Source organism: Chrysoperla carnea, chromosome 1, assembly GCF_905475395.1.
Source record: "Chrysoperla carnea chromosome 1, inChrCarn1.1, whole genome shotgun sequence".
Taxonomy (NCBI): Eukaryota; Metazoa; Arthropoda; class Insecta; order Neuroptera; family Chrysopidae; genus Chrysoperla; species Chrysoperla carnea.
This window is the reverse complement of record NC_058337.1, coordinates 29,816,872-29,842,738: the sequence shown is the minus strand read 5'-3', so window position 1 is coordinate 29,842,738 and position 25,867 is coordinate 29,816,872. Positions and strand designations below refer to the sequence as shown.

General features: G+C 30.3%; 1 protein-coding gene across 1 annotated transcript; it reads right to left on the bottom strand.

Moving 5' to 3' along the window:
* Positions 1-457: 457 nt before the first annotated feature.
* LOC123297013 (membrane alanyl aminopeptidase-like) lies at positions 458-24,635 on the bottom strand. The gene is made up of 13 exons (XM_044878779.1): positions 24,611-24,635; positions 19,879-20,361; positions 17,265-17,426; positions 15,055-15,357; positions 13,316-13,499; positions 9,270-9,429; positions 9,128-9,209; positions 8,104-8,275; positions 6,528-6,726; positions 4,881-5,355; positions 3,099-3,410; positions 1,798-1,876; positions 458-1,082 (listed from the first exon to the last, which is right to left on the bottom strand). The coding sequence occupies exons 2-13, from the start codon at positions 20,349-20,351 to the stop codon at positions 849-851; spliced, it is 2,835 nt and encodes a 944-aa protein (XP_044734714.1). The 5' UTR covers positions 20,352-20,361; positions 24,611-24,635; the 3' UTR covers positions 458-848.
* Between the last annotated feature and the right edge of the window lie 1,232 nt (positions 24,636-25,867).

Sequence of the window (25,867 nt, the reverse complement as noted above, 5' to 3'; positions counted from 1 at the left end):
GGTTGATAGTACATTACAATTTTAAAGTAAACTCTAAATTTCAATAGAAATTTAAATTTTAATCTGTAAATTATTGAAATTTAAATAGAATCTAATACCACTTATGATTTTACTAGTTTAATTATTTATTCTATTAATAGAAATAATAAATCGTCTTATGACTCTGTCCGTCTTGGCGGACAAAAATTTACGTAAATTTTTTAAAATTCTTATTAAGATAGTTAATAAACTCTTCGTCAGCCAATTTTTTTTAAGATTTAATTTATACAAGTATAATTTTTTTTAATCTCTAGAAGATTGAGCAACATTATTAACATTAAAATGTAAGCGTTCATTCGACATATTCACAACATTTTAATGATTAAATACATGAAAATCTTGCGTCAATTTTTTTCAAAAATATGAGCTAAAACATAGACAGATAATAAATATTTATATTATTATTAGTTGTCAATGGTTATCTAACAATTAATAACATATCAAAATTCAGATTATTATCATCACATGACTTTAATGCCCGATCAACCTTAAGTGAAATTGAAATTAGGTATTTAACACTGAAACATGTGAAAAAATGTTTATTGAATAATAATAATATAGGAAATTGCTTTTAATTTCATATGGGAGCTGTACACACTTCTTTCTTGTTTATCCACAACGTTTAATCAATTTAAGAGAATAAATTAAATGAATGTTGTTAACAACCTCCTAACTGTTGTTTGCGCGTTATCAATTATTCCTGATCACATATTTTGGTAGCTTAAAGGAGAATCCGAGTTTTTAATTAAAAATTTTGAGATAACATACTACTATTATTTTACATTTTAATTATAAACAGGTTTGTCTATCTAAAAAAGATTGTATATACAAACAAGTATCGTTGTTAGCAACATAAACACATTGATTTTCTGCATTTCAGCATTATTTGATTTATTATGATCAGTTAAAATTTGATGAACAGTATGTCCATATTTTGTGTTCCATTCCAAATTGGTTCGCGCATTTTGGATGGTCTGCCTCGAAGTCACTGCAACATCCTCATATTCTGGTTTTTTAACCAGATCATTTAAAAACTCTTCATACTAAAACAAAAAGTTTTTTTAATTAAAGCATGTTATAATTAGACTTTCTAATTAAAAACATAATCGCCACTCCAAAACGTGATTTGTGTGCACAAGCCCAGTACCGATAATTATGGCATTAGAGGTTCTCATTTTAGTTTAGAAATTATATAGGTAAGGGAATATTTTATGCTTAAAGTGATATCTCTTTTCTATCTCTATCTCTATATCTCTATATCTCTATATCTCTATATCTCTATATCTCTATATCTCTATATCTCTATATCTCTATATCTCTATATCTCTATATCTCTATATCTCTATATCTCAATATCTCTATATCTCTATCTCTATATATATTATAAACGCGAAAGTAAGAATGTTTGTTTATTTGTTTGTTACGCTTTCACGCTAAAACTAGCGAATGGTTTTTAATGAAACTGTACAGCAATATAGTTCATACTTAAGAATAACACATGAGCTATATTTTATAATTTTTACATTTAAAAAAATTGAAAACTATGCACATCAAGAGAGGTGGAGACTATAAAGCGGTGTTTTTTACTTTTAAGCCCAGTGAAACGGGCGGCCGTGTCAGGCTAGTTATTGAGTTAGTTATCATTGGAAATATTTTATGCTTAAAGTGATAAAAAATTATTTGTTATGAATATTTATTATATAAACAATTAGATTATTTTAAAAATTCGGTTCTAAATAAAAATGATAAAAATCTTACTTGTTTAATTTGTTCCTCTGTTGTTAATCTTGATCCAAGACTACTAATAATACTTCCAAGTTGTTTCGATCCTCCGTAACTGGTAACAATTTAAATAATCAGATAAATTGATATATAGTAGGTCCTACCAAGAGCAAGACACGACTTATTTTTATCGTGTACTGATCTTGCGTTAGTATACTATTATCGATCAGTATATTTGTCGCAGCTATTTTTAATTATAGCCTTTCAATGTCGACCCGGATATTTTATCTTATAATTGGGGTAATAATAAACTTCTCTAAACCCTCCAGTTTTCGAATAAAAAATTAGTAAAAGTTGAAAAAACGCTTTTTTTACGATTTTCATTCCTCAAAAAATGAATGAAAAAATTACCCAACAACATTTCGCAAAATTTTTTGCCCTAATTGCATTTTAAGTGCTTGATTGTTAATTGTAAAGAGAGCGCAAGGAAAATCACACAAAAATAACAATTTTCTGTTCTATACATGCTAGAAAGATAGGATTTTCACCGATCAACTCGAAATAAAATATAATATTCAGAAAAGTTCAAAAAATTTCATTTTTAAGATACTAAATTTTTATTATTTTATATTTTACCGGGTCTAATGAACAATTTAGCGTTTGTACTAAACGGCGCCGTTCAACTAGTGGCCTGAGTGATATTCAGTCGTCTAAGTAATACAAAATTCAATGAACTGACTGGCTAATGCTTTGGCCATTCACAGGGTCTCGTTTAAATAGACATAGCAGAATGAATTTCTGGGCTTTAAATTGAATTGAAACTTTTATATTATTAGTGAGTACAATAGAGAAGTTGCACGTTTTTAATTTTTTCGAAAGTTTACAAAAAATTAAATTTTTTTAAATTGATTGATTGATAATGGCTTTTCTAAACTATAAATTCAAACACCAGTGACGTCAACACATCGCTTTAGCAACACCACCGCAGTGCGAAATGATAAAATAACATCCAGAATGATTAATGGTTTGTTACTCATTTGCTTTCACTATATTATAAAGTAATTTTCCATAGAAACAAGCTGGAAGTGTGAATTTAGCGTGATTTTGATTGGACCACAACTTCAACGGGTGTAAATACGTCACTATCGTTTTTTTTTTTCAAAAATATAACTATTTTTTATTAATAAGTAATAACAAAATGGTGGTATTAATTTAGAAAAAAATTACGTTAATATACCTTGATGAATTTTTCTTTCATTTATATATGAATTTGTGACAAAAAAATTAATGCAAGTTCTCTATTATAGTTATTCATTGAATTGAAATAATTAATTTACCGTTCTTTTATTTGTTCATATGATGTTTTAACAAACTCTAAAGCTACGTCAATACCAGTTTGAGTCCTCAATACTGAATTAAATACAGACGATGCATCTTGACTACGTATTTCTGAATCTACTTCAATAGTTTTCTTTAAATAGTTGGTTAGTATCTCCTTATCCAAACTGCATCCTAAACTGTTAATAATACGAACTTGTTCGGCAGCAACATTTGCTTTCGTAAACTCGTTAAATAAATGGTTCCAGTCATCTTTATCACCATTTTGTATACCTACACAATACACCGTACCTCGTAAATCAACTGGAATCCTAAAGCAATTGAAAATATTTAATACAGTGATGTCATTTTAAGCAACTTGGTAGATAGTTTAAGGCCTGTTTTCTATCGTGAAGGTAACTGATTAACTTATTAATATTCAGCAAACGATCTGAGCATTATATTGACGAAATTCTCTCAGATTAAGATAAGACATAAGAAACCAGGAATATATGGTTCAAACTCAATTCATAAACCATTTGAAAGACCTTTTCGAGTAGTACATTTTGGGGAAAAAATGATTTTGATCGATCAACAAATCCAAAATAAGAGGGTGGTTACATCTGAATCGGTGCACACAGCACGTATAATAAACGATTGAGTGTTTAATTCTCAATTAAGTCAAAAATTTATATTAGTTCTATTAACGGTAACAAATTACATTCGTTCAGGCGTTACGGTGCTGTTAAAAAAAGTGACAATAGTTATGTAAAAGTGATAATAGACTATCGGATTCCGAAGTACCATAGCGACATAAGTATTAAATGGCACTCTAGAGTGTCCATGACAACCAATGTTCTAATACTTTTTTTTTTTTTTATTATAATAGTACATTAATTTTGCATTTTTGTATAATTTACACCCAAAACTAGTTATGTGACTATTAAGTCAATCACCTAGTAGTCAATATCGAGCCCTTTTCAAGAAAAAATTGCAAATGGCTGAAAATAAAATATCTCTGGTTCTAGGTGAGATCAAATAAATCGGCTGGTGGCAAAAGTTGGGTCGTAGTATACTCTAACAACGTTTAAAATTTGACCAATCTAAAATAATTCTAATAATTCTCAAAAACTTACCACTTTTTCGTGGCCCAAAGTTAGCTCCGAAGTCCGTATATATATTAGATATTGACCAAATTTACACTGAATGGTGTTTTTAAGTTATACTGAACTAAATCTACAAGACCTATTTTGATTTTTTTAAATAACTGCGTTTTTGGTCTAAAAACGCAATGATTTTCTGGAAATAATTCAAAAAAACCAAAAACAGGTGAAGCAGCATAAAAACCACTATCTTTTCCGGCATACATTTTATTTTTAGAGTCAACCTCCTACTCGAAAAAAATTATTCAAAAAACAAAATTATCCCTTAGAATAGTATTTTAAGCCATTCGCAAAAAAAAAAAAAAACAACAACAACAACAACAACAAAACCTACCAGGAGACTGGGCTATATGCATGTGCATAAGTAGTTTTGAATATAATTAGTACAAAAATGACAAAATTCGTGTGCTATAATTATGTGCCCAAATTAATAACTATTCATCATTTTAATCTATCATGGCTAACTCGCAGAACTAGATCCAATTTGATGTCAGAATATTATGTCCCCCATGAAACTCTTGTTTAAGTTATTTTTTGATTGGTTAACTACAGAACGAGCTTCAAACCCATAAGCTGCCCAACCAGTTTGAGCGTATATACTGTACTGTCCCATATAAAGACAAAACCAACTATACTCACAATTTTGAACCGTCTTTTTTCCATTCCTTAAATAATTCAGATGATTGTTTAACACAATGTTCATTTTCATATTCACAAGCTGCAGAAACAATTTTCGCACGATACATTGTAACGTTAGCCTTTTCTTTCGTAGGATCAATTTTAAAATCTTTAAATTCTTGATACTGATTTTCAACTAGATTCCTTACAAATGTAACTAATGGCTCAAGATGTTCATTATTAGCAATAAAACGTTGTTTCAAGAAACTTAAATTGATTATTGCTGATGACCATGGTGTTAGATAACTTTCTTGATTTAAATAAGCAATTAAATCAAAGACTTGCTCATATTTAACTAAACCAGCTTTGGCTAAATTAAATATATCATCAATTAATTGAGCACGATTTAGTGTATGGATTGTTTCGTAACGATCACTATTCAACACATCGATAATTCGTTGCCATAAATCATTATCATAATTCACTCGATAATATCCTGAAAATATAAAATGTGATTTAAGTTGGAATTTTTTTTTTATCAACTACAATATGTTTATAGCAGATTCATGTCCTTCATTGTTTCTTTTGTTTGAAAAATATTTTCTCTAGACCTCAATTTTATGGTTCTGATTTTGAAATTTGTGCGTTAAATTCTCAAAATAATATTTTTTTTCTACAGAAAACAAAAAACAACGTATGAAATATTTTTCAACTATACCTATTCTTACAGTTTTTAACCTTCATGGGGTCATCAGGTCCTGCGGAAAAAAAAATGTGCAAAAGAATAGGGCCAAAAAGGGTGTGAATTATAGTCAAACAAACATTGACACCCCAAAATTGATTTTTTTAAGTACATTATGAAGCGCATGATTCACGCTACCATTTAAAAAGCGTGTTAATTGCATATAATAAAACATATTTACAAAAAGGCACTACTCTATTCGAAACCACTGCCGCTAACACCACCACCTTGGCATGGTCTTCTGGCCTTTCCTCCTCGTTTTTTTTTAATTTAAGCTTACTTAAAAGTGTCTGCCTTATTTATTTTTAGTATTAAAATAACCTAAACTCTCGATTAATGTTTGTTTGCATATGATTCACACACATTTTTTGGGCCATATTTTTTACACCTTTCTATTATGCGCAGGACCTGACACCCCCTCTTCCCGGATGGGTCAAACACATACATAAATGCTCCTATAGATCCTATATCTAACAATTTAATGAGAAAATCAAACACTGCATGAAACTTGCCGCACCAGCTCCTCCGGCTATTAAATACTGAAATCAAGGGTCGAATTCAGGTCTATGACCAAAAATTTTCGTTCAGAAGTTGCTTTTTTGCGACAAAGTACAGGAATCTAAAAAATCCGTAGTTTCTTTAAGAAAAAACACATAGGTGACCCCAGTTTGACTATAAAACTGCCCCCTTATGAGAAAATTAAGTACTGTATTTTCCTTATCCTCCCCAAAATAAGTTGATACATTTTTGCGCTTTTTATTGTTGAACGAAACGCTAAGCTTAAAAGGTGACATTTTGAAATTAAATTTTGTAGCTTCGTAGCTGATAAAAGATAGAAAAAGAAGTTACTTTAAATATTCTTTAGGGGCTAGATAGATAGATCGATATAATTAAAAGATGTTACTGTAACGGAAATTAAATCTCACCAACTTGTTGAAGATTTAAAATAAGCCAAGTTTTATCTAAATCCGCTGATTCCAAAGTTATTGTTTTATTGTCTTCATTTTCCATTAAATATTGAACATTGGATGTAATTTCGAAATTCCCTTGCATACCATGTGTCATTGTTAATGGTATTGTCCATTTATGATAAAAATGTTTATCATTATTCAATAGGAAGACTTCCTGTATAATTAATCAAACGATTACTTTATAATTAAAACATAAAACTGTTTATAAATGATTATTTAAAAAATCAAGGGATTTAACGGGAGAAGTTCATGTTATTACCGCACTAAAAATACATTAGTTAATAATAACAGAAATTTGAGAAATGATAAATTACTTAACGTCATAAAACCCCATACAAAATTCCAAAAACTACATGGATCGACCAAAGAGTATAAGATAGAGGAGAAGGTCGCGTATACAGGCAAGAATGCTATCTGATATTTAGATTTTAATGTCCATCTGTTGTCTTAACATGTCCAACTTATCTCCATTTCAGTTGTTTGATACTAACTACAACATCTTTTGACTTTGTTCTTGCTCTAATGTTATGACAAGGTATTTTGTGCCTGCGCTTAAAGTTTAGCATACTTCTTTCCATACTTCTTTGGCACGTTCTTAACTTTTTGTAATGTGAGATAGTCAGGGCCGATAATTGCGTACCGTAGGTAATCATTGGTAGAATGCATACATCCCATACTTTACGTTTTAGGGTTATTGGTAAGATGCTTTAAAAAATATGTATAAGACCCCAAAACTTTCTCTAGGCGTTCGTTACTCTCTGACGAATTTCAATGCAGTTCTGGTCTTGAAAATTTGGTATTTGGATCCTTTGCAGAATCGGTACATGTTATTACGATATTATTGCACACAGCAAAGTAGCGCAGAGTTCCTTATATCGAAACCACGCTCTGCTTTGGATTCGACCAAGTTAAGCTTGCTAAGTCGTGTTGAATATTTTATGCAATAAAAATAAAAACTAATATTCATCAATCGCTTTACAAAAACATGGTATAATCGATTTAACACTTTCAGAAATTAGGAGACCAGTATTTTTGAGACAGAGAGAGCAGTGCGCCATCGATACTTAATTCGTGTGACAGTAATTATCTAAGCTTAAAAATATTTTTGAATTTATACTTCTTTAGACACGCTATAAAAAAATGTTAATAATGAATTGGTATCATACGCGCGCAAAGAGTGCCGCGAAAACTACATATTGCAGTTAGTTACAATTTTCTAACATCATGAAATTAACGAAATTATTCATGAAATTAATTTTTTTAACATTAATGAAGATAAACGAAATGTCACCCACAATAGACACAGATAGATAAATGAAAGATTAAGTGTAATCTACGAACATAATAGATAGGTGAACTGGAGTATGTATTATTTGTTTACATTATTTATAAATTATTATATTTGTTATTACCGAAGAAGTATAACTGCTGACGTGCGTACATATGTACCCGCATCTATTCTTTTTAACGATGAGAAAATAGAGTACAAATAATTGAACAAATTTCTATATTATGCAAATTTTTTAAGTACCTGATCAACCACAAACGTGTTCTTGCTTGATTTTCGTACTGTTACCAGTGGATACCCTGGTTGTGTGGTAAATGTGTTAAAGAAACTATAGAATCCATCCTTAATTGATGTGTCTGTAATTTGTTCATTTAATGCAACAAATAAATTTTCAGGTTCAGCATTTCTGAATTTTCTGAAAATTTTTTTAATTTTATTATTTTAGCATTCAATGAGCGTTCATTTTAGCAATGTTAATTGGAAAAATGTTAAGAATTTATTTAATTTTTTAACGAAAACTGAATTCTAACTGTAATTGTAATAATTAATTTTAATTGAGAAACCTATCTCCAAGCTATACTAAAAAATACAAATGGCTTTTGAAGCTTCGTAGTATTTTGAATGCTTCGAGGAAACGAGCCTTTTGGGCACTATAAAACACAGGCAGGCTGATTTTGCTAACAGGATATTCGAGAATGAAAAAGAAACGAGTCACTAGCATAGGGTCGGGTTCATGCTTCTCTCACCAAAGCTATGGGTTCCTTGCCAAAATTTTACGGAATATTTTAAATCTTAGAATTACTGCACCCAAGCTTAACTATAAAACCCTTTTACATGGTATGATCAATTTTTTTTGTTTTAATCTTTATTATATCAAAAACATACTGTTCTAGAGAATTTTGCGTCTTTTCCAAATTTTAAGAATTTACATTAATTTCTATATAATTATATAGAAATATATATCTAGTATATCTATACCAGTCCTTAGGGGCAAGATAGGCGTTCGCTCCGTGCGATTTAAAATAAACAATAATAAACCTCAAAAAAATAATTTCGAGGTGAAAATTTGCATTTAAGCTATCAGAGATTGCCGTACAATAAGAAGCTTGCACGAAATTTGCACAGTGAGAATTTGTTTAATTTGTCTTTACCAGCACTGCCATTGTTATTAAATATGAATGACAAGATCGCTCCCATTTTTTTTGAAAAAGATTACTTCCCTTTTTTATTAAATATGGTTAAATATAAATTTTTAAAATTTGCTTACAATGACTTCAAATATGCTTGAATTCCTTTTTGAAAATTTTCTGCTCCAACTAAATGTTGCATCATCCGTATAACACTTGCACCTAAAAATTGATTAATTATTTTTATAAAATTTGTTTGCTTTTTATTGCAGAAAATTTCACCTTTGTTATAACCAATCCAATTAAAACGGGAATTAATTTCGGAAGGGGTTGCTACTTTTGAAGTTAATGGATCTAAATTTCCATATGCATCAGTTCCTAATATAGCTTGCAATTGTTCTGGAATAAATGCTTCTTCTAAACCCCATTCTTCACCAACAACCTACAGAAAAAAAATACAGTTTTTCCGCTATGAATTTTGCTTTCCATCCAAGGAATTTTACGATATTTTTACGTAGGTATAAATACTATTCGATGTCAAAACTTAAGGACTGCTTAAAACGGGACACCTTTATGTTTGTGGAATCTTTAGATGTTCTCTCCTGAAGACCAAACCATTGAACCAATTTTTTGATAAATGAGGTTTCGTTGGATTCGTTTCAATATCAAGAGTAAAATACGCTTTATGATTACCTTGATCTCAAAACTAAACGTTGAACGATTTTTACATGAGCAATTTACGGTCCATATGTATCCAAAACCTGATTTAACATAATCCCTAGAGGTCAAATCACAAAACGTCTCATGTTATTACTTTCCTTCTTGTATTTTAGCAACATCTCGCTCGAAATATGAAAAACTGATAAGAACAAATATGTGAATAGTGGTGATTTGACTGCAGTGAGTCTTTTAGAGATCATGTTAATCTGAAACTTGGATACATATCGTGGAACTTAAAATTTTGCCCAAATTTCAAGCTAACCTTGAAATAACGTACAACGCCACTTTCAAGATCAAAATCAAGGGCACCATGATATTTGTAATTTAAAATTTCAGAAATTTTGTTCTTTTTTCTATTCAATAGAGCATGACATAATGAATCTTTCAATGATTATCTTTGTCTATCATTTTAAGAATGGATAAAGATAAGTTTTTAAAGAAAGGTTTTATTACAACACTTACCTTTATCAATTCTCCAAATGATAGACAAAAATAATTATAAAAATTTCTTGCAAGTCTCGACTACTTAAAAACTTAAAATGGAATGAAAACAATTGCGCTAAAGGACCCAAAGTTCCACACAAACATAAAATATTTCAGAGATAATTTGAAGCATGATTTCATAAGAGGCCTTACTGTTAAAAAGAATTTTATTCAGTGGTTAAAAACTTCACAAATCTAAGAAATACAATCGATTACGACAACTGTTTTAATCTTAGAGCTTTCTTATGAAATTAGTTTTTATTTTTAGTATTATTATTACTTGAGCTTTTATTTAAATTGGATTGATATTTAGTGTGTTAGACTGTTAGTACTAGTCATGTCCCGGATATCTGTATTCGTATCCGTTTCCGCTAGTCTTTTGTATGTATTTTTAAGTTTTTTTTATTGCCAGTTAAGAAGTTAAAGACAAAAATTAACAAAAAAATTTACAATAATTTGGCCATTATTAAGTGTACATTGATTTATAAAACATATTCGACGCATCTCAACATATAACTATGCCTATAAATACTATCTTAATTTTTATACCATGAATATATGTAATATGCAAGGTATACTAAGTTTAGTCCCAAGTTTGTGACGCTTAAAAATATTGATGCTGAGCAAAAAATTTTGGTATAGGTGTTCATAAAATCAAACTGAAATTTTTATAGCGTACTGAGGATGTAAAAAGTGAGATGAAGTTCGTAAATGAGCAACATAGGTCAATTGGGTCTTGGGTCCGTAGGACCCATCTTCTAAACCGTTGAGATAGAACAAAAGTTTAAATGTCTGACCTATCACCTTGTATGCCTGTGCAAAATTTCAAATCGTTATTCCTACAAATAAAGAAAATATGAGTGTCTTCCTTTTAAATGCGACTGTATATAAACAGATATATGATTTCACGGTTACCAACGACCGTATCTAGCTTGGAAAAGATCAGGCAGTAATAGTGTAGTTTGTTAAAATAGGCCAAATCTTGCATTGGGAAATTAATTTACTTCCAGTTGAGATAGTAACACAGGTAAAGAGTGCATTAGATGATAATAGCATGTTATTACAGAAAAATAATGTAATAATGATGGAATTGGTGTAAAAGTTAGTTAGTTTTTTTTAGTCACAAATTAAAAATTTAAATAAAAATGCATACTTGTTAAAGAACAAGCTTCCAGTGTAGATACTAATTGAATAGACAAATTGTTTCCTGAGTCATCTATAAATGACTACATGCAAAAGCTGAAAGCCTCTCAATTGAAAATGAATTATATCGTCATAAGCTTTTACACTGTGTCATTTATAGGTAACTCAGGGAATAGGCTATTATCGTTAGTCAAAAATAAATCATGAAATTTGAAAAAAGTTAAAATTTATGTAAAAATATACTTAAATATTCTGATTTCGAGTCATAAAAGCACTTTTTTCTTTTAAAATATTAAAATTAAAAATCGTAATTTTTAAACTGTATATCACGTGACCTAAAACGCGGGTAAGCCCTGCTGTGATGTGTCATAGACCATCAGTTAGTTCAGTGTAGACAGTTGGATACAATATATACATAGATAAGTATTTATATTTATATTATAATCAGATGTCTATGAATATATCTGTCAAAATTATTTGTGTTATTTCGTATAGGGGAGCGGAGGCTAATACCGTACAGCGGCTAATACCGTACAGCAGCCGTACATCACTGTTTATACTGAAGGAATTGAGCTGCGTGCGTTTTCTTGGTGTCAATCATTAGCGCAGTAGTGTTAGCGTAGCCTCTTAAGTTACTGTGCTATTAAGGGTAATAATTTTGGTATAAATAGATTTTATGTGATTTGGCGCTCGTTTTTACAACTTTTAAACATAAAAAATAAGATATAAGTACCTATTTTTATTAAATTTTATAATGAAATTATTATATTTCGGACTATAAATATCTTTAAAATAAGATTTTCATAAAAGAATCCCTTTATTGAATTTTTTTTAGGTAAATACTCATTCTTTAAATTTGAATTCGGTTTCGGGAATTTCCGTACACTGTACGGTATTACCCGCAATGAAGCATTGCATGATATTATTTCTCCAGAAGCAGCAGTAAATGCAGAATCAGAGATATCAGATGAACTCATTTCACCAGAAATATGATTCAGAAATATGAGGAGTTCATGAATTGTGTGTAATATGTAATGAATTTGGTAAGGATATAGAATTATGGTACAGATGTGTGTCATGTGACAAATGGGCACATGCTTTGTGTAGTGGCGCAAACTCTGCGGACGATTATATCTGTGTATTTTGTGAATAAATAAAAGATTATCCACAGTTAATTAAAATTATTTTTTTTATTTGTGAAAAAATACCTTTTTTCAGGCTTTTTAGGTTCTTAAAATTATGTACGGAATTAGACGCAAGTCTCGGGTAATTCCGTACAAATAACTTTATAGAATAATTTGATTTTGACACTGTCATATTGGACACTGTCAATTATGGATTATTTATATAAAACTAGACTAAATTTATGATGGCTTCATACATAAAGCATTGTATTCTATTTAGTAGGTTCGAAGAAATACACGTTTAAAGTTAGGTGTACGGCATTACCCTCCGCTCCCCTAGTGATACCCATATTACGTCATCTAATTGGATGCCCGCGGTTTTGACAGTTTAAAAAAGGTTTAAAATTTAATTTAAGTTTTTGGCAAAAAAGCGTGTGTATTTTTCCGAAATTTTTGGTGGCTTTTTATTAGCAAAATCAACATTTTGAAGTACTTTTTCAAAAATAGTGGAATACCCTATTGTTTAGTATTTATCTTTTTAGATATTTACAATGGAAGCTTGTGAACTTATTTATTTTGTACTTCAGTAATTTTTATTGAAATTTTTAATATAATACTGCTTTTACGCGGTCGAGTTATAATTTTGAAATTATTTTGTTACTTATATATTTTTTAACAACACTAAACAACAACAAAAAAGAGGCAAGTGTTAAATGGGTATATAAAATGGCCTAATGAATGGATTGTATTCATTTTGCGATGTTATATACTGTTTGGTACATGCCTATTTTCGTTGTTGTTTGATGTTCGCCTTCGTATCTGCATGTAGCTGAAAATAAATAATACATTATAACTTACAGCTGCCGTAGAAAAATATTGAAAAAATCTAGCGAATCCCTCATTTAACCAAGTATTTTCCCACCAATTCAATGTTATCATATCGCCAAACCACATATGTGTCAGTTCATGCCCAATAACAGTGGCAACTCGTAATTTTTCTGATTTTGAGGAATGAAGCTCATGATACAATAATGCAGTTTCACTAAAAATCATTATCTAACAATTAATAACACATATAATACAGAAACTTAACCAATGTTAGTAAATTATCAAACATGCATCGCTATATCCATTTACACCACAATGATTTTCGATTTCCATTTCTCAAAAAATACAAAATAGCTGAGAGTTATGAGAACAGAGCATGCTGAGTAGAGGCTGAGTACAAATTTTATATGTAATAATTCGTTTCAAAACATGCAAATTACAAAAATATTATTCTCAAAGGAGCTTTATTCCATAAAAAAATTAATATCTCCTTTTTGACCTTCATTCATCAGATGAAGCAGAAAGGGTGCTTTGTAAAATGATTAATTCATACTTGAATTTCCTTCTGGCGAGTCTAAGAATCTTCTCTCTACGGCTTTTTTCGAAAGCGCTGCATTCTCAAATGAGCATGCATGGTGGCGTCATAATTAAGCTATCGGTCTGAAAAAACGCAGCAAGGAATTTGTCGGACACTATGAACACTGCGTTTTAAATAAAACTTGGCCTTACAAAAGCTAATTTTTTGAATTTTAAAATACTATGTACTTTGAAACTCCAAATTTTGAGGGAAGTTAAATTTTTCATTTTCTGTACTCATTATAATTGCTTTAAACAAAATCTAATTTTGGAAAAAAAAAAGAATTGAAGATTGTCTAGCCAAAAAAATAAAATCACAAACTTATGTTATTACCTACTTTACAAGACATATATTGAAATAGGTTAACATTTTGTAAATTCAATATTTAAAGGAAAAAGTATGAGAGATATCGTGGGACACCCGGTAGGAACTATATTCATTTCGTACCTTGGTACATTATAAATGTAGTTCTTACTTTTTTATTTACAAGATATTTTTCTGAAAATTTAAGATATTAATTTAGAAGTCAAATACTTGTTTGATTCTGTAAAGAATTTAATTTATAGCTACTTTCAGTTTTTACTGTATGAAATAATTGTAATATTAGTTTAAAAAAGACATATTTCTAATTTAATAATCAACCCAGTATGTTCGTACATTACATTTGGTTTGATCAGGATATTTGTTATGACATAACATAAAAATTGCATTGTACTAACTTTAAATTATCTCTGTTTTCTTTAACGTCTGATAACTTTAAAAACTCAATTTTTGAAAATGATAAATCATGAAATTTTGACAATAAAAACAAATTGTCAAATTATAAAAATATTTTTGGATTTTCTCAAAATGCATGGAAGTTGGATCGATTGAAAAAGTTTTAGTTTCCTAGCTGACCTAGATGAAAAGGATCGGTTTTTGGTGTCTTTTTTTTGTCGCACTTTTTTTATTTTTACGTCCCAACCAGCAAACAAATCAGAACGATAACGTGCGATAAGATACATAGTTCCAATTAAAATTCCAAACTTTTTATGTAATTTTACAAGTGATTATATTAAAATAACCACAATAATTTTTAGAAATTTTACCATTTATAATATGAAACTAAAATTTTCAAAAAACTTCGGAAGCCGCTCTAAAAAACAGGATAATTGTGGATGCATGAATGAAAACAAAAACTAATTTCGTATACCGATATGTAATCAAACCCCAATTTTCCATTGCGCCTGCTGCAAAATCTGGAATTGCTACTAAATCTGTTTTGTATGGAAAGTCCATTCCAGTAATTTGTTCCAGATTCACCAACAATGGATCACATATTTGTGTTGCATAATCTACTTGATCAACTGCTTGACCTCTGGCAAATACACGTATTTTACGTTTGGGATTTTGTGTATTTTCTTTATATGCAAAATTTGAAACAATAAATGCAACCAAATATGTGGACATTGGATCAGTTTCTTGAAAAGTTGTAACTTTTGAATTAGGATCATCACTAAAAAGTAAATTTTTATTTGTTCTTTATTTGTTGAATTTTATACCAAATTGTTATGTACCTCCAATTAATAAAATACGCTCCAAGTTTGGTAACAGAATCGCTTTTTAAAATAGATACCTACCTATATACAGGTGCGGGATTTATTAAGCTTAAAATTTTAGTTTTAAAACTTACAATCGCGTATCTCCAAAAAGAAAAGGCTTTCATTACAGATTTATATCCATTTATTTCACATATTATTATTATTTTGCAATGTTAATAATACACCCATGCATAAAACAGTAGGATCTGAGCGTAAAATTAAACGAACTAAAATTATTCGACTCAAAAGAAAGCATCTTAAAGAGACCATGAAACGGACTAAGACCTTCATATTCTTTTAAAAGTCAACTTGCGGTCGTAATTGTTTTTACATTCCATTTCTGTTGAACCTATTTAATTGTGAAAAACATTTCAAAGAAAAAATATTTGCTTTCTCGTATCTCGATACGAGACAGATTTAAATTACAGACTTTTCGCTCCGAAAAAGCAAACATTTTTTCTTTGAAATGTTTTTCACAATTAAATAGGTTCAACAGAAATGGAATGTAAAAACAATTTAAATAAAAAATAGTTTTTAAGGAACAAGCTATTATTTTACTAAAAAGTAGAAAATTTCTACTAAGAAAGTTGCTCATTTATAAAAACTGAAGGCACTCGATTTATAATATCAAGGATGATTCGGAGCGCCGCAAGCTTTTAAAAATAGTCAAGTATGAATGAATCATATAGAAAAATTATTTTCAACTTTTTAGTACAATAAAAACTTGTTCCTTAAAAATTTTTTTTGTGAATTTTTTATTTAAAACTAAAAAACGCATGTATCTCAATGAAACAAAAAATGCACAGATTACATAAAATACTATATTTAATACGTGCATTTTTTGTGACACTTAGTATATATCAAATATGCTTACTGCAAGCGATGGGAACATCAGATCATGAGCTTGACTAAGACCTTCATATTCATTTAAAAGTCAACTTGCGTTCGTAATTGACACGAGATACAAGACAGCTTTAATTTAGACAGTTTTCGCTTCGAAAAAGCAAACAATTTTTCTTTGAAAGGTTTTTACATCAATTAAAAAGGTTCAACAGAAACTGAATGTAAAAACAATTTAAACAAAAAAACTTTTTAAGGATCAAGCTTTTATTTTACTAAAAAGTAGAAAATAATTTTTCTTATAAGTTACTCATTTGTAATTCTGACTTGTTCCTTAAAATCAAATTATTTTTGTAAATTTTTTATTTAACGCTAAAAAACGCATGTATATCAAATATGCTGCAAGCGATGAGAACATCAGATCATACTTGCCATAAATATACATTTATATCTGATTTACATTTCAGCACCATCGGAAACCGGAAAGTGGGTCAAATAAGATTTGATTACAGACACCAGAGCAGGTGAAACTAAATAAAAATTTATCTATTTTGACATTTAAGTTTCTTTTTGCAATCTAATTTCTGATTATAGTACTTGTGAGAGAAAAATTTCAAATTAAAAATTGTGTCTTTATAAACACGATGTTTATTTAAAACATCTTGTAAAAATCCAGTCGATTAATATTTCAAAAAAATTATTTTTTTGTTTTCCTTATATATAAAGGCAATAAAATATTTTTTTAGCATTCGCCACGCAATTAAATCAATTATTGTTTTAAGATAGGCTCTTCTATATTCTAAAGCAACAACTACTAATTTAATGAATTTGATAGCTCTGTGAATTCATAAACCGTATCAATAACAGGACACCCTGTATAAGGTGGTAATGGGTACTAACAGCACACATCCGTAGTGTAGTAATAAAATGCTAATTCTACATCAGTAGGTCACCCGGTATAAGAAAGTTTGTTATACTATACCTTTTAATAACCGAAGATACTTCATCCATATTACTTAATGTAGCATTCATGCTAGCATCATGTGTTATGCTTATCGTGAATTTAGCTTTGAAAGATGGTTCATCGAAACATGGAAAAGCACGGCGGGCATGAACTGGTTCAAATTGTGTTGCAGCTAAGTATCTAAAACATTAAAGTAATATGTTAATAATAGTTTATTGGTCGCTTGTAACGAAATCATCCTTTTAGAGTAACTATAAGCCGCCCGCCATATTAGACATATATAGTTGTCTTCGAAAAAGTTTTTTGGATATTTTTAGGGATACTCTGAGCTAAACCGAACTTGTTTACATTAAGATTGGACATGAAAATTTCATCATTATTGTTATACATAATTATCATTGTTGTGTTTATTATTGTTATTATTGTTGTTATTATTATGATTTAAAGATATATTAACGAATTCATGCCTGCCAAGGAGGGCGAGAGGATACAGGATTTACACCCCAGAGCCTCCCATCTCCTTGAGAGACATAAATCTTCACAAGGCAGCTACGTCTTTTGAAGAAAGTTCACTGACTTGTGGCCGTGTAGTGCAGTCAACGCGACGTCCGTTGGTTCGTCTGTCTTCCGAGTCAGTGGTACGTAAGTCCGTCTAATGTTCTGGTCAAGCAGGCTCCGTCCCTGCACCGCAGCGATGTGGAACCTACTAAAAGAAAGAAAAAAAAAAATAGAAAAAGAAAAAGAAACTTCAAGGGCTGTTACTTGAAGACAGTCTGATGCGATCTCAATGTACGAAGGGTGCCTATAATGACAGCCTTCTGCATAGAAGAGATAAAGTGACGAAGATGAGACCTGCAGACCGGAATTTGAGAAAGATTCGTCTCGAGAGTGGGACGAATTCCGCCTAGGCAACCGATAATGAGGACAACCATTTTGACTGAGTAGCCAGGGTGTAGTTGTCGTAGTTCTTGTAAGAGATCAAGATATTTAGTCCGTTTTTGCTCCTCCTTCGTGATGTTCGTTTCTGCAGGCGCAGAGAACTCGATGACGTACATAGTCTTGGATGAGATATCCTGGAGCACTATATCAGGCTTAGTAGCAGAGAGCTGCCTGGTAGTTGGGAACGAGAAATTCCAGAAGATAATGCATTTCTCGTTCTTGACGACGGACTCGATCTCGCCTGGAGAAAATGGTAGGACTGGCGTAGGGTCCACTTCATACTTGTGTCTCAAGAAGTAGTACAGCACGCGGAGGGCAGCGTTATGGCGATGCATGTAGGTGTTTGTGGCATAAGAAGGACATGCCGAGATGAGGTGCATCAGCGTCTCCGGCTGAGATTTGCACGCTCTGCACATAGTGGTGGAGACTGCTTTTTTATATACATACTTTTGGTGAGTTATTATTATTGTTATTATTGTTATTATTATTATTATTATTATTTTCAAGGTATATCTCCCCATAATGTAAAAAATATTTCTTAAAGAATAAATATTTTCTATTCTATTATCTATATTCAACTTTTTCAGGTTAACGCTTGGACAAAGATTGCCAAAAACATATTTGATCCGAAAAACCAAGGCTTAGTTGAGGCTTGAGCAAGAATTACAATAACAAGGTTGGTTTGCCAAATTCTAACCCAATTTCCTATCCATCGCCAAGCTTTAAATTTCCAATTTGGGCATATTAATTAGAGATGAAACGGATAGTGTTTTGGCCGGGTACCGGATACCGGATACTCGGCGAGGCATGAGGCCGGAGCGCGAGATATCCGGTAACCGGATATTTGGCCCAGTAGTTTCATTTTTTCCTCTTGTCGTCGTGATTTTATGTTTGATTGATTAACAAGAAATGTCATGATCAAAAAAACGTTCGCCAATTTGACAATATTTTGATTTAAACAGTGACGATAACAAGTACGAGGTGTTTAATGTGTCAGACTATTTAGAAGTTCTTTAAACTAAAAAATTCGACAAAAAATCATGATAGAGTATATAAAAACTCTTGCGACGAATCTTCTTTTGTCAGTAACATCACATGCTAAACTTTTCGCCGTCTTCATCACATGCTAAACTTTTGACAATTTTTGGGACTGTTTCAATGAAGTGGCAAAGGATAATAGTAGTGATTGTCGCGGTCAACAAAAACAAAATCTATTTGCTAAAGAGATTGACTTTTTTTTAAAGACATCTCGAATCGATCGCAATCACGACCCATGGTCACTTAATTTGAATCAGTATCTGCAGTTGACAAGATTTGCTAGAACTTATCTTTCCGCACCTGGCAGTACCGTTTACAACGAAAGGCTATTTTCAGAAGTTGATCTGGTATACGAAGCCAAGCGGAGTCGCCTTTTACCAACAAATGCGGAAAATTTGGTATTCATTCAAAACAAATTTGCCAGTTGTTAATTTTGATTACTAAAATAATTAAAACATAAATATTTTTTATGTGTAATTATTAAAATAAACTTGTATAAAATAATGAGAATTTTTTGAATTTTTTTATCCGGAATTCGGCCGGATATTGAATAACTATCCGGTATCCTGCCGGATAATCAAAACAAGTCGGATAGGCCAGATACCGAATAGTTACCCGATATCCGTTTCATCTCTAATATTAATGTCATACATACATGTCTTTATTTTCATCCTTATAGACACTTCCATAAAATCCATGCATATCATTCCATAACGTACCACTATATTCTATTGTTAATGTATACGTTTTAAAAATATCCAATGGTTTATCTAATTTCAATTTTAGAAAATTATGTTTTTCATCTGAATCATCAACTTTAATAGTAAATTTATTGTCTGGTTCAACTGGATCCACTAATTCAATTTTTGTATGCTTTAAACGTTCTGAATGTAGAACAATTTCATCAACATAAAATTCTGTTGAATGTATATCAATTTTTACTTTTCCATTAAATGCAGTTAAATTATTAGTTAAAGTTAATTTTGGTTCTAATTCAATGTTGTATTGTATTGGGCGGACGGATTTTGGTAATCGATAAGTTACATCTTCTTTTGGTAAAATTTTTTCTGTTATTGTTAAAGCTGTTGTTAATGTTAAAAAAATATAAAATTTTGTATAAAGATCCATTTTTATAAATCTGAAAAATATATAAAGTATTATTAAAACAAGTGAAAACAAACAATTGACTAAGTTAACTATTGAAATACCATGCATAGAATGTGTTGATTACTCTATCACATTACACATACATACATGTCACACATTCATAACTGATATTCCCAAATATTAAATACTATAAAAATTACTCCTAATTTGCGCCCTCACGCGTAAACAGTGACGTTAACGAAAAAATGTTTCAAACAAAAGTTGTTAATTTTTTTATAAGGAAAATTTGTTGTGTTTAAACTTTTGTCCTATCTCTAATTGTTTACAAGATGGGTCCTACGGACTCAATAGACCTATGTTGCTCATTTACGAACTCGACCTCACTTTTTACATCGTGACGACAGACGACAGACGACAGACAGGCAGACAACCGGGAATGGACTAATTAGGTAATTTTATGAACACCTATACCAAAATTTTGTTCCTAGTATCAATATTTTTAAGCGTTACAAACTTGAGCCTAAGCTTAGTATACCATGTATATTTCATATACATGGTATAATAAAGTAATAAAGAGTAATGAGTAAGTGACTATGGACATGACTTACTCAGATTAATGCAAGAAAGTATAAATTAAATCAATTGTTGAACTTCATGCATGAAACTTAATAACTAAGCCGTATAATATGAAAATTTGTAGCACAAGCATGGTTTTTCATATTTTCAATTTTCTAACAAATAATATTTTAATAGTGCATAAATATCGTCATATCGGTTTTTTATCATACTAAATTTTTAAGCTATTGATCTCTTTATTTGTTAACTATACGACTGATGCGATTAATAGTCAATTACTCATGAGATTGGAGCTAGAAGTACGAACAGGAAGTATTTTTACTATTCAAGGTAACTTGGTATAATCGCTTAACTGTTAATCTATTATCTAAACTTATGTTGAGATTTTTATTCCTTTTTTACGAAAAAATGTACGACTAATTTTACACTCCTACTCTTCTTAAACTCTTGTATTTATTAGTCTTGATGTTGCTTTACAGAGAACGATCTGAAACTATTATTAATAACGTCACGAAATTGAAATTATCCTAATGCAACTTAAGTAGACTAGTCTAATATTAAAAGTAACAGAAATACAAAAACAAACGCGGGAAGATGAAAATCTGAGTTAATGGATACGAATTTTGGAAAGTCAATGTCCGTCAAAATATGCCAAAAACTAAATAATGGGGGTAGTGCTACTCCTACGAAAGTTTTACCTCTGATCCACGTCGAGTATCCTCGCCGAGTACACTCCTCAAACTTAGCCAAAGTGAAGCACTCAGTACCACCTTCGTTTTACTTCGCAAGTATAGCTAATATAATTATCTTCATACAATAAAATACAATAAAAAATACGTTTTTTTTTTATAAAAATAACAGTAATAATTATTTTCTTTATTGAAAAACGTTTATTAAGAAATCAGCCGTTATCAATAGCAAGAACATTGGAATAACAATACTTTATACAAGCCGCTGAACTACACAAGTAATCACGAGAATGGGGTGATGTAGTTTGCCTTTTTATAGTCTACCTTAAGAATCAATTGATCAATCTTTCAAATGAAGTATCTCAAGGTAGGGTGTGCCATATGAAATTTTAGGGTGTGAAGAGATGAAACCGGAAATTCTTTAGGTTCCATTTTACCAGATCAAGAATTATCAAGAGAGGATACTTTTGAAATAAACACACTGTACATATATAGTTCAAAAAATTTTGGAACAAATGTAAAAATTTGTTTTCATAACAAAAAAATTAGGGATATATTTTTATAAAAACTACTTTTTAAGGGACAAGTTTTTATTGTACTAAAAAGTAGAAAATAATTTTATCTATGAGTCAGTCATACCCGGCTATTCGCAAAAGCTTGAGGCGCTCAATTTAAAATATCAAAATTGAATCGGAACGCCTCATCTACTCCACATGCCCAATTACTTTTCGATTCATTCTTGATATTAAGCGCATCAAGCTTTTACAAATAGTCGGGTATGAGTGATTCATAGATAAAATTAGTTTCTACTTTTTAATACAATAAAAACTTGTTCCTTAAAAGAACTTTTTATTAAAATTTTTTATTTAAAACTTAAAAAAAATGTATATATATATCAAATATGGTAAAAGCGTTGGGAAAATTAGGACGCCCAACCTTACCATGCATTGTCATCCAAACTAAATGTGCATGCAAAATTTCAGCTCAATCGGAAACCGGGAAGTGGGTCAAATTTGACTTGCAAGATTTGATTACAGACAGGCAACGAAACAGGTGAAACTAATAAAAGCTTGTAAAATTACAAAGAAGTCTGTAGATTTACATATTATATTAATCTATTATGAAGAGTTATGGATTGGCAGCTAATAACAGATAGGAAATCAAAGCATTAAAAAACAAAATTTTTACATTCAATTTTCGCCGAATTGATTAAACTTACGGAAAATATTGCGGAAAAAGTTGTTTATTATTTCATCTACACTAATTATATAAAAAGAAAAGATTTGATTTTTTTTGTAATGAATAAATTGAAAAACTACTGGACCGTTTTGAAAAATTCTCTAACCCAGGTCCGTGTGCACGGGAGGGGTTTTTGGGGTCAAAACCCCTGTCATTGAGAATCTCTCCACATAAATTTAAATTAACAATAAGGTTCTGTAAATGCACCCATTTTTGAGACGCATTTCCACTAACTAGTCAGATATCAATACATATTTTGAGCTCGGCACATTGAGTCGAGTACTTCAAACACAAAACCTGAATTTCGTTGAGGCTATCGAACTGGCTGATGCTACCAAACTGATTTGGATTGAAAGAAGTGGAAACCCTGGAGAAGCTCACAATATACATTGCAGTGTAGAGATTGATGCGCACAAAGTTTTGGACATTTTTTTTCTGTACCTCGCAGAATTAACTGAATACCACATTTTGATCAAGTAAAATTTTCTTTTTCTCGAATTTTTCTCTTACTCGAAAAGAGAGTTTTTTGTTTTTATTGGATTTATGATCTAACACGATGAACAAAAGTTTAAACCCCTCCCTTGGATAATTTCTGGGCACGGACCGGCGTTTCAACTATAGAAAGCCACAGTATAAACGAGAAACTTGAAGTTGTGTACAAAAGAAAAGTGGGAATAAGTGAGAGCAGGGAAGAAAAGTATATTACGCAGTAGTCTTTATTTTAAATCTTAAATTGAAATTGTCTAGCGAAGCGAGTGGATAACTGTAAGTAACCAATAATATCGCTCTAAGTTTAATCTATCGGCTAAGTGCTATCTCTCTATCGACTGAATTAAATGCTTTTGGAACAGACAATATGGGTAGCATACTTTGTCCAATTTAAAATAGCAGAACTACATCAAATTATAGATAAAGTTAAAATAATGGTATAGTTTCTCAATACACTTAAAGTCCGGAAGGGGCCATTATTTTTTCGATACAAGGTGATGCAACTGCCTTACCTCCATCACCGGTTTTCTGATTTATCACAATAATATCCTATTTCCAAAATTGTTGTACCTAGAAAAGGGCTTTTTCCGGCTATAAGTGTATTGAGTACTTATACTATGAGTCCTGCTTTTATAAATTGAAACACTCTGTATAAAGGAATATTAGTTGAGTCTACAGTTCATAACGCTTAGAAATATTGATAGTAGAAAAAAAGTTTTTAGTACAGCAGTTCAGTTACTCACAAAATTTCGTTTCTAACAGCTCGCTTTGCCTGTATCAAAAACGAATAGATAGTGTACTTAAATGTTTATAACGTCTTGTGAGGCAAACTAAAACACGACTTCGAACGAATAAAATCGATCAATTGGATGATGAGTTCATGCGTCAACAAAAGTCTATCCTTTAAATCGCAAGAAGGAATTTTACAATTTTTGCCTGCCCCTTACTCAAAAACTATTTATCCGAATTTGATGAAATTTTGTATGCACAATTTTAACATGAAAACAAACGGATTCATTCGTAGTTTTCCCTCATAAGTTACCAAACATTTTTTTTTTTGTCAATCTGAGCATTTTGATGTTAAGTCACAATTTACCTTTCAATAATCACATAATTCAGCCAAACTTGTAAAAATTTAAACTAAGTAATTAAAATTAACTCATTTCAGACAATTTACTTTCGAAACAACTCCTGGTAGTTATTGTTTGACTATTTGCAACAATGACATCCAAGCATCATAACGAAATGAATGATTTAAAAAAAATAATTTAAAACATTTTGTCCTACCTTTAATCGTTTACACAAAATTTTTGAAAAACTTTTTAATTTTAATTTAAGACCACCACAAATTTAAAAAAACATTTGAAATATTCTTTACTATATGAAACAAAATTAAATACTAGTTACAAAACTCGCACTAATGAAAATTGTATTTTAAAATGAAAATATAATCCCAAAGCATAAAATATAATAAACAAGTAATTTTTTTTAAAAATTATGAAAATTATGATAAGATAACAACAACAATAATTAATATAAGAAAAATTTTTATAAAATTACTTTCATATGATTAAAAAAAAAAAATAAACACAAAATACTTAATTATAAATAAATACCTATACTTATAAATTCCACTTCTACTGTCGCTGTAATTACATTAAAAAAAACCGTGGTCAAACGCCGCATGGCCTCTATGTAGAAAATAAAATTTGATGATTAATTTGTGAAACTCATTATTTGAAAGTTGACCATGTAGGTTGGAGGATACTGTCATAAATTTTCAAGTAGAGCAACCTTTACAAATTTAATCGAATTACGTGATTATTGAAAAGTAAATTACAAACACAGAACTGGTTATCGGGGCGTAATCGCAGTACAATTAAAGTAACTTGTTATATCCATCATAATATGTGACATGTTGATTTTGTGAAGATCTTGGAGTCACATTTTTCGACGGTTCAAAACTGACCAAAACAGATTAGTAATAAACAAATTTTCATATAGCAAATAAAATTAAGCATATTCAAAGTTTCAGTAACTACGTAACTTGACTTAGTAAGGTTGTTGTCGTGCTATGCAATAAAAATTTAAAATCGGTTGACCGTCTCTAAATCGAGAGAAATACAAACAAAGTGATAATTAACATGGAGAGCATAGGAAAGGTTGTGTTTTTAACAAGTTTTTCAATTCTAGAAAAAAAAAAAGTAGATTAATCTTTTCTATATTAATATATAATTTGATACCTCCCACATCTAAGTGTCTCTGTATTGGTGAAATAATTTAATTAATATGCTTTTTTTTTCTTTATAAATAACTGCAACAAAATATTTTTTTAGTATTCACTACCCAATTAAATCAATTTACAATCAATTATTGTTTTATGATAATCTCCTCTGTGTTTTAAAGTGACACCTACTAATTTAATGAGTTTCATAGGTCTGTGAATTCACAAATCTTTCTATTTTTTCCATAGCTACATCTCCCGAATTAGGCCTCAGATCGAAATTTGGTAAAGAGCTTTTCCATTTGCCTTAATTAGCTTAA

Coding starts and splice junctions, on each gene's coding strand:
- LOC123297013 (XM_044878779.1), bottom strand. CDS start 20,351: ATGGATCTTTATACAAAATTTTATATTTTTTTAACATTAACAACAGCT. Junction 9,210..9,269: donor TTGGATTGGTTATAACAAAG/GTGAAATTTTCT, acceptor ATCAATTTTTAG/GTGCAAGTGTTATACGGATG. Junction 1,877..3,098: donor TATGAACAAATAAAAGAACG/GTAAATTAATTA, acceptor AATTGTTACCAG/TTACGGAGGATCGAAACAAC.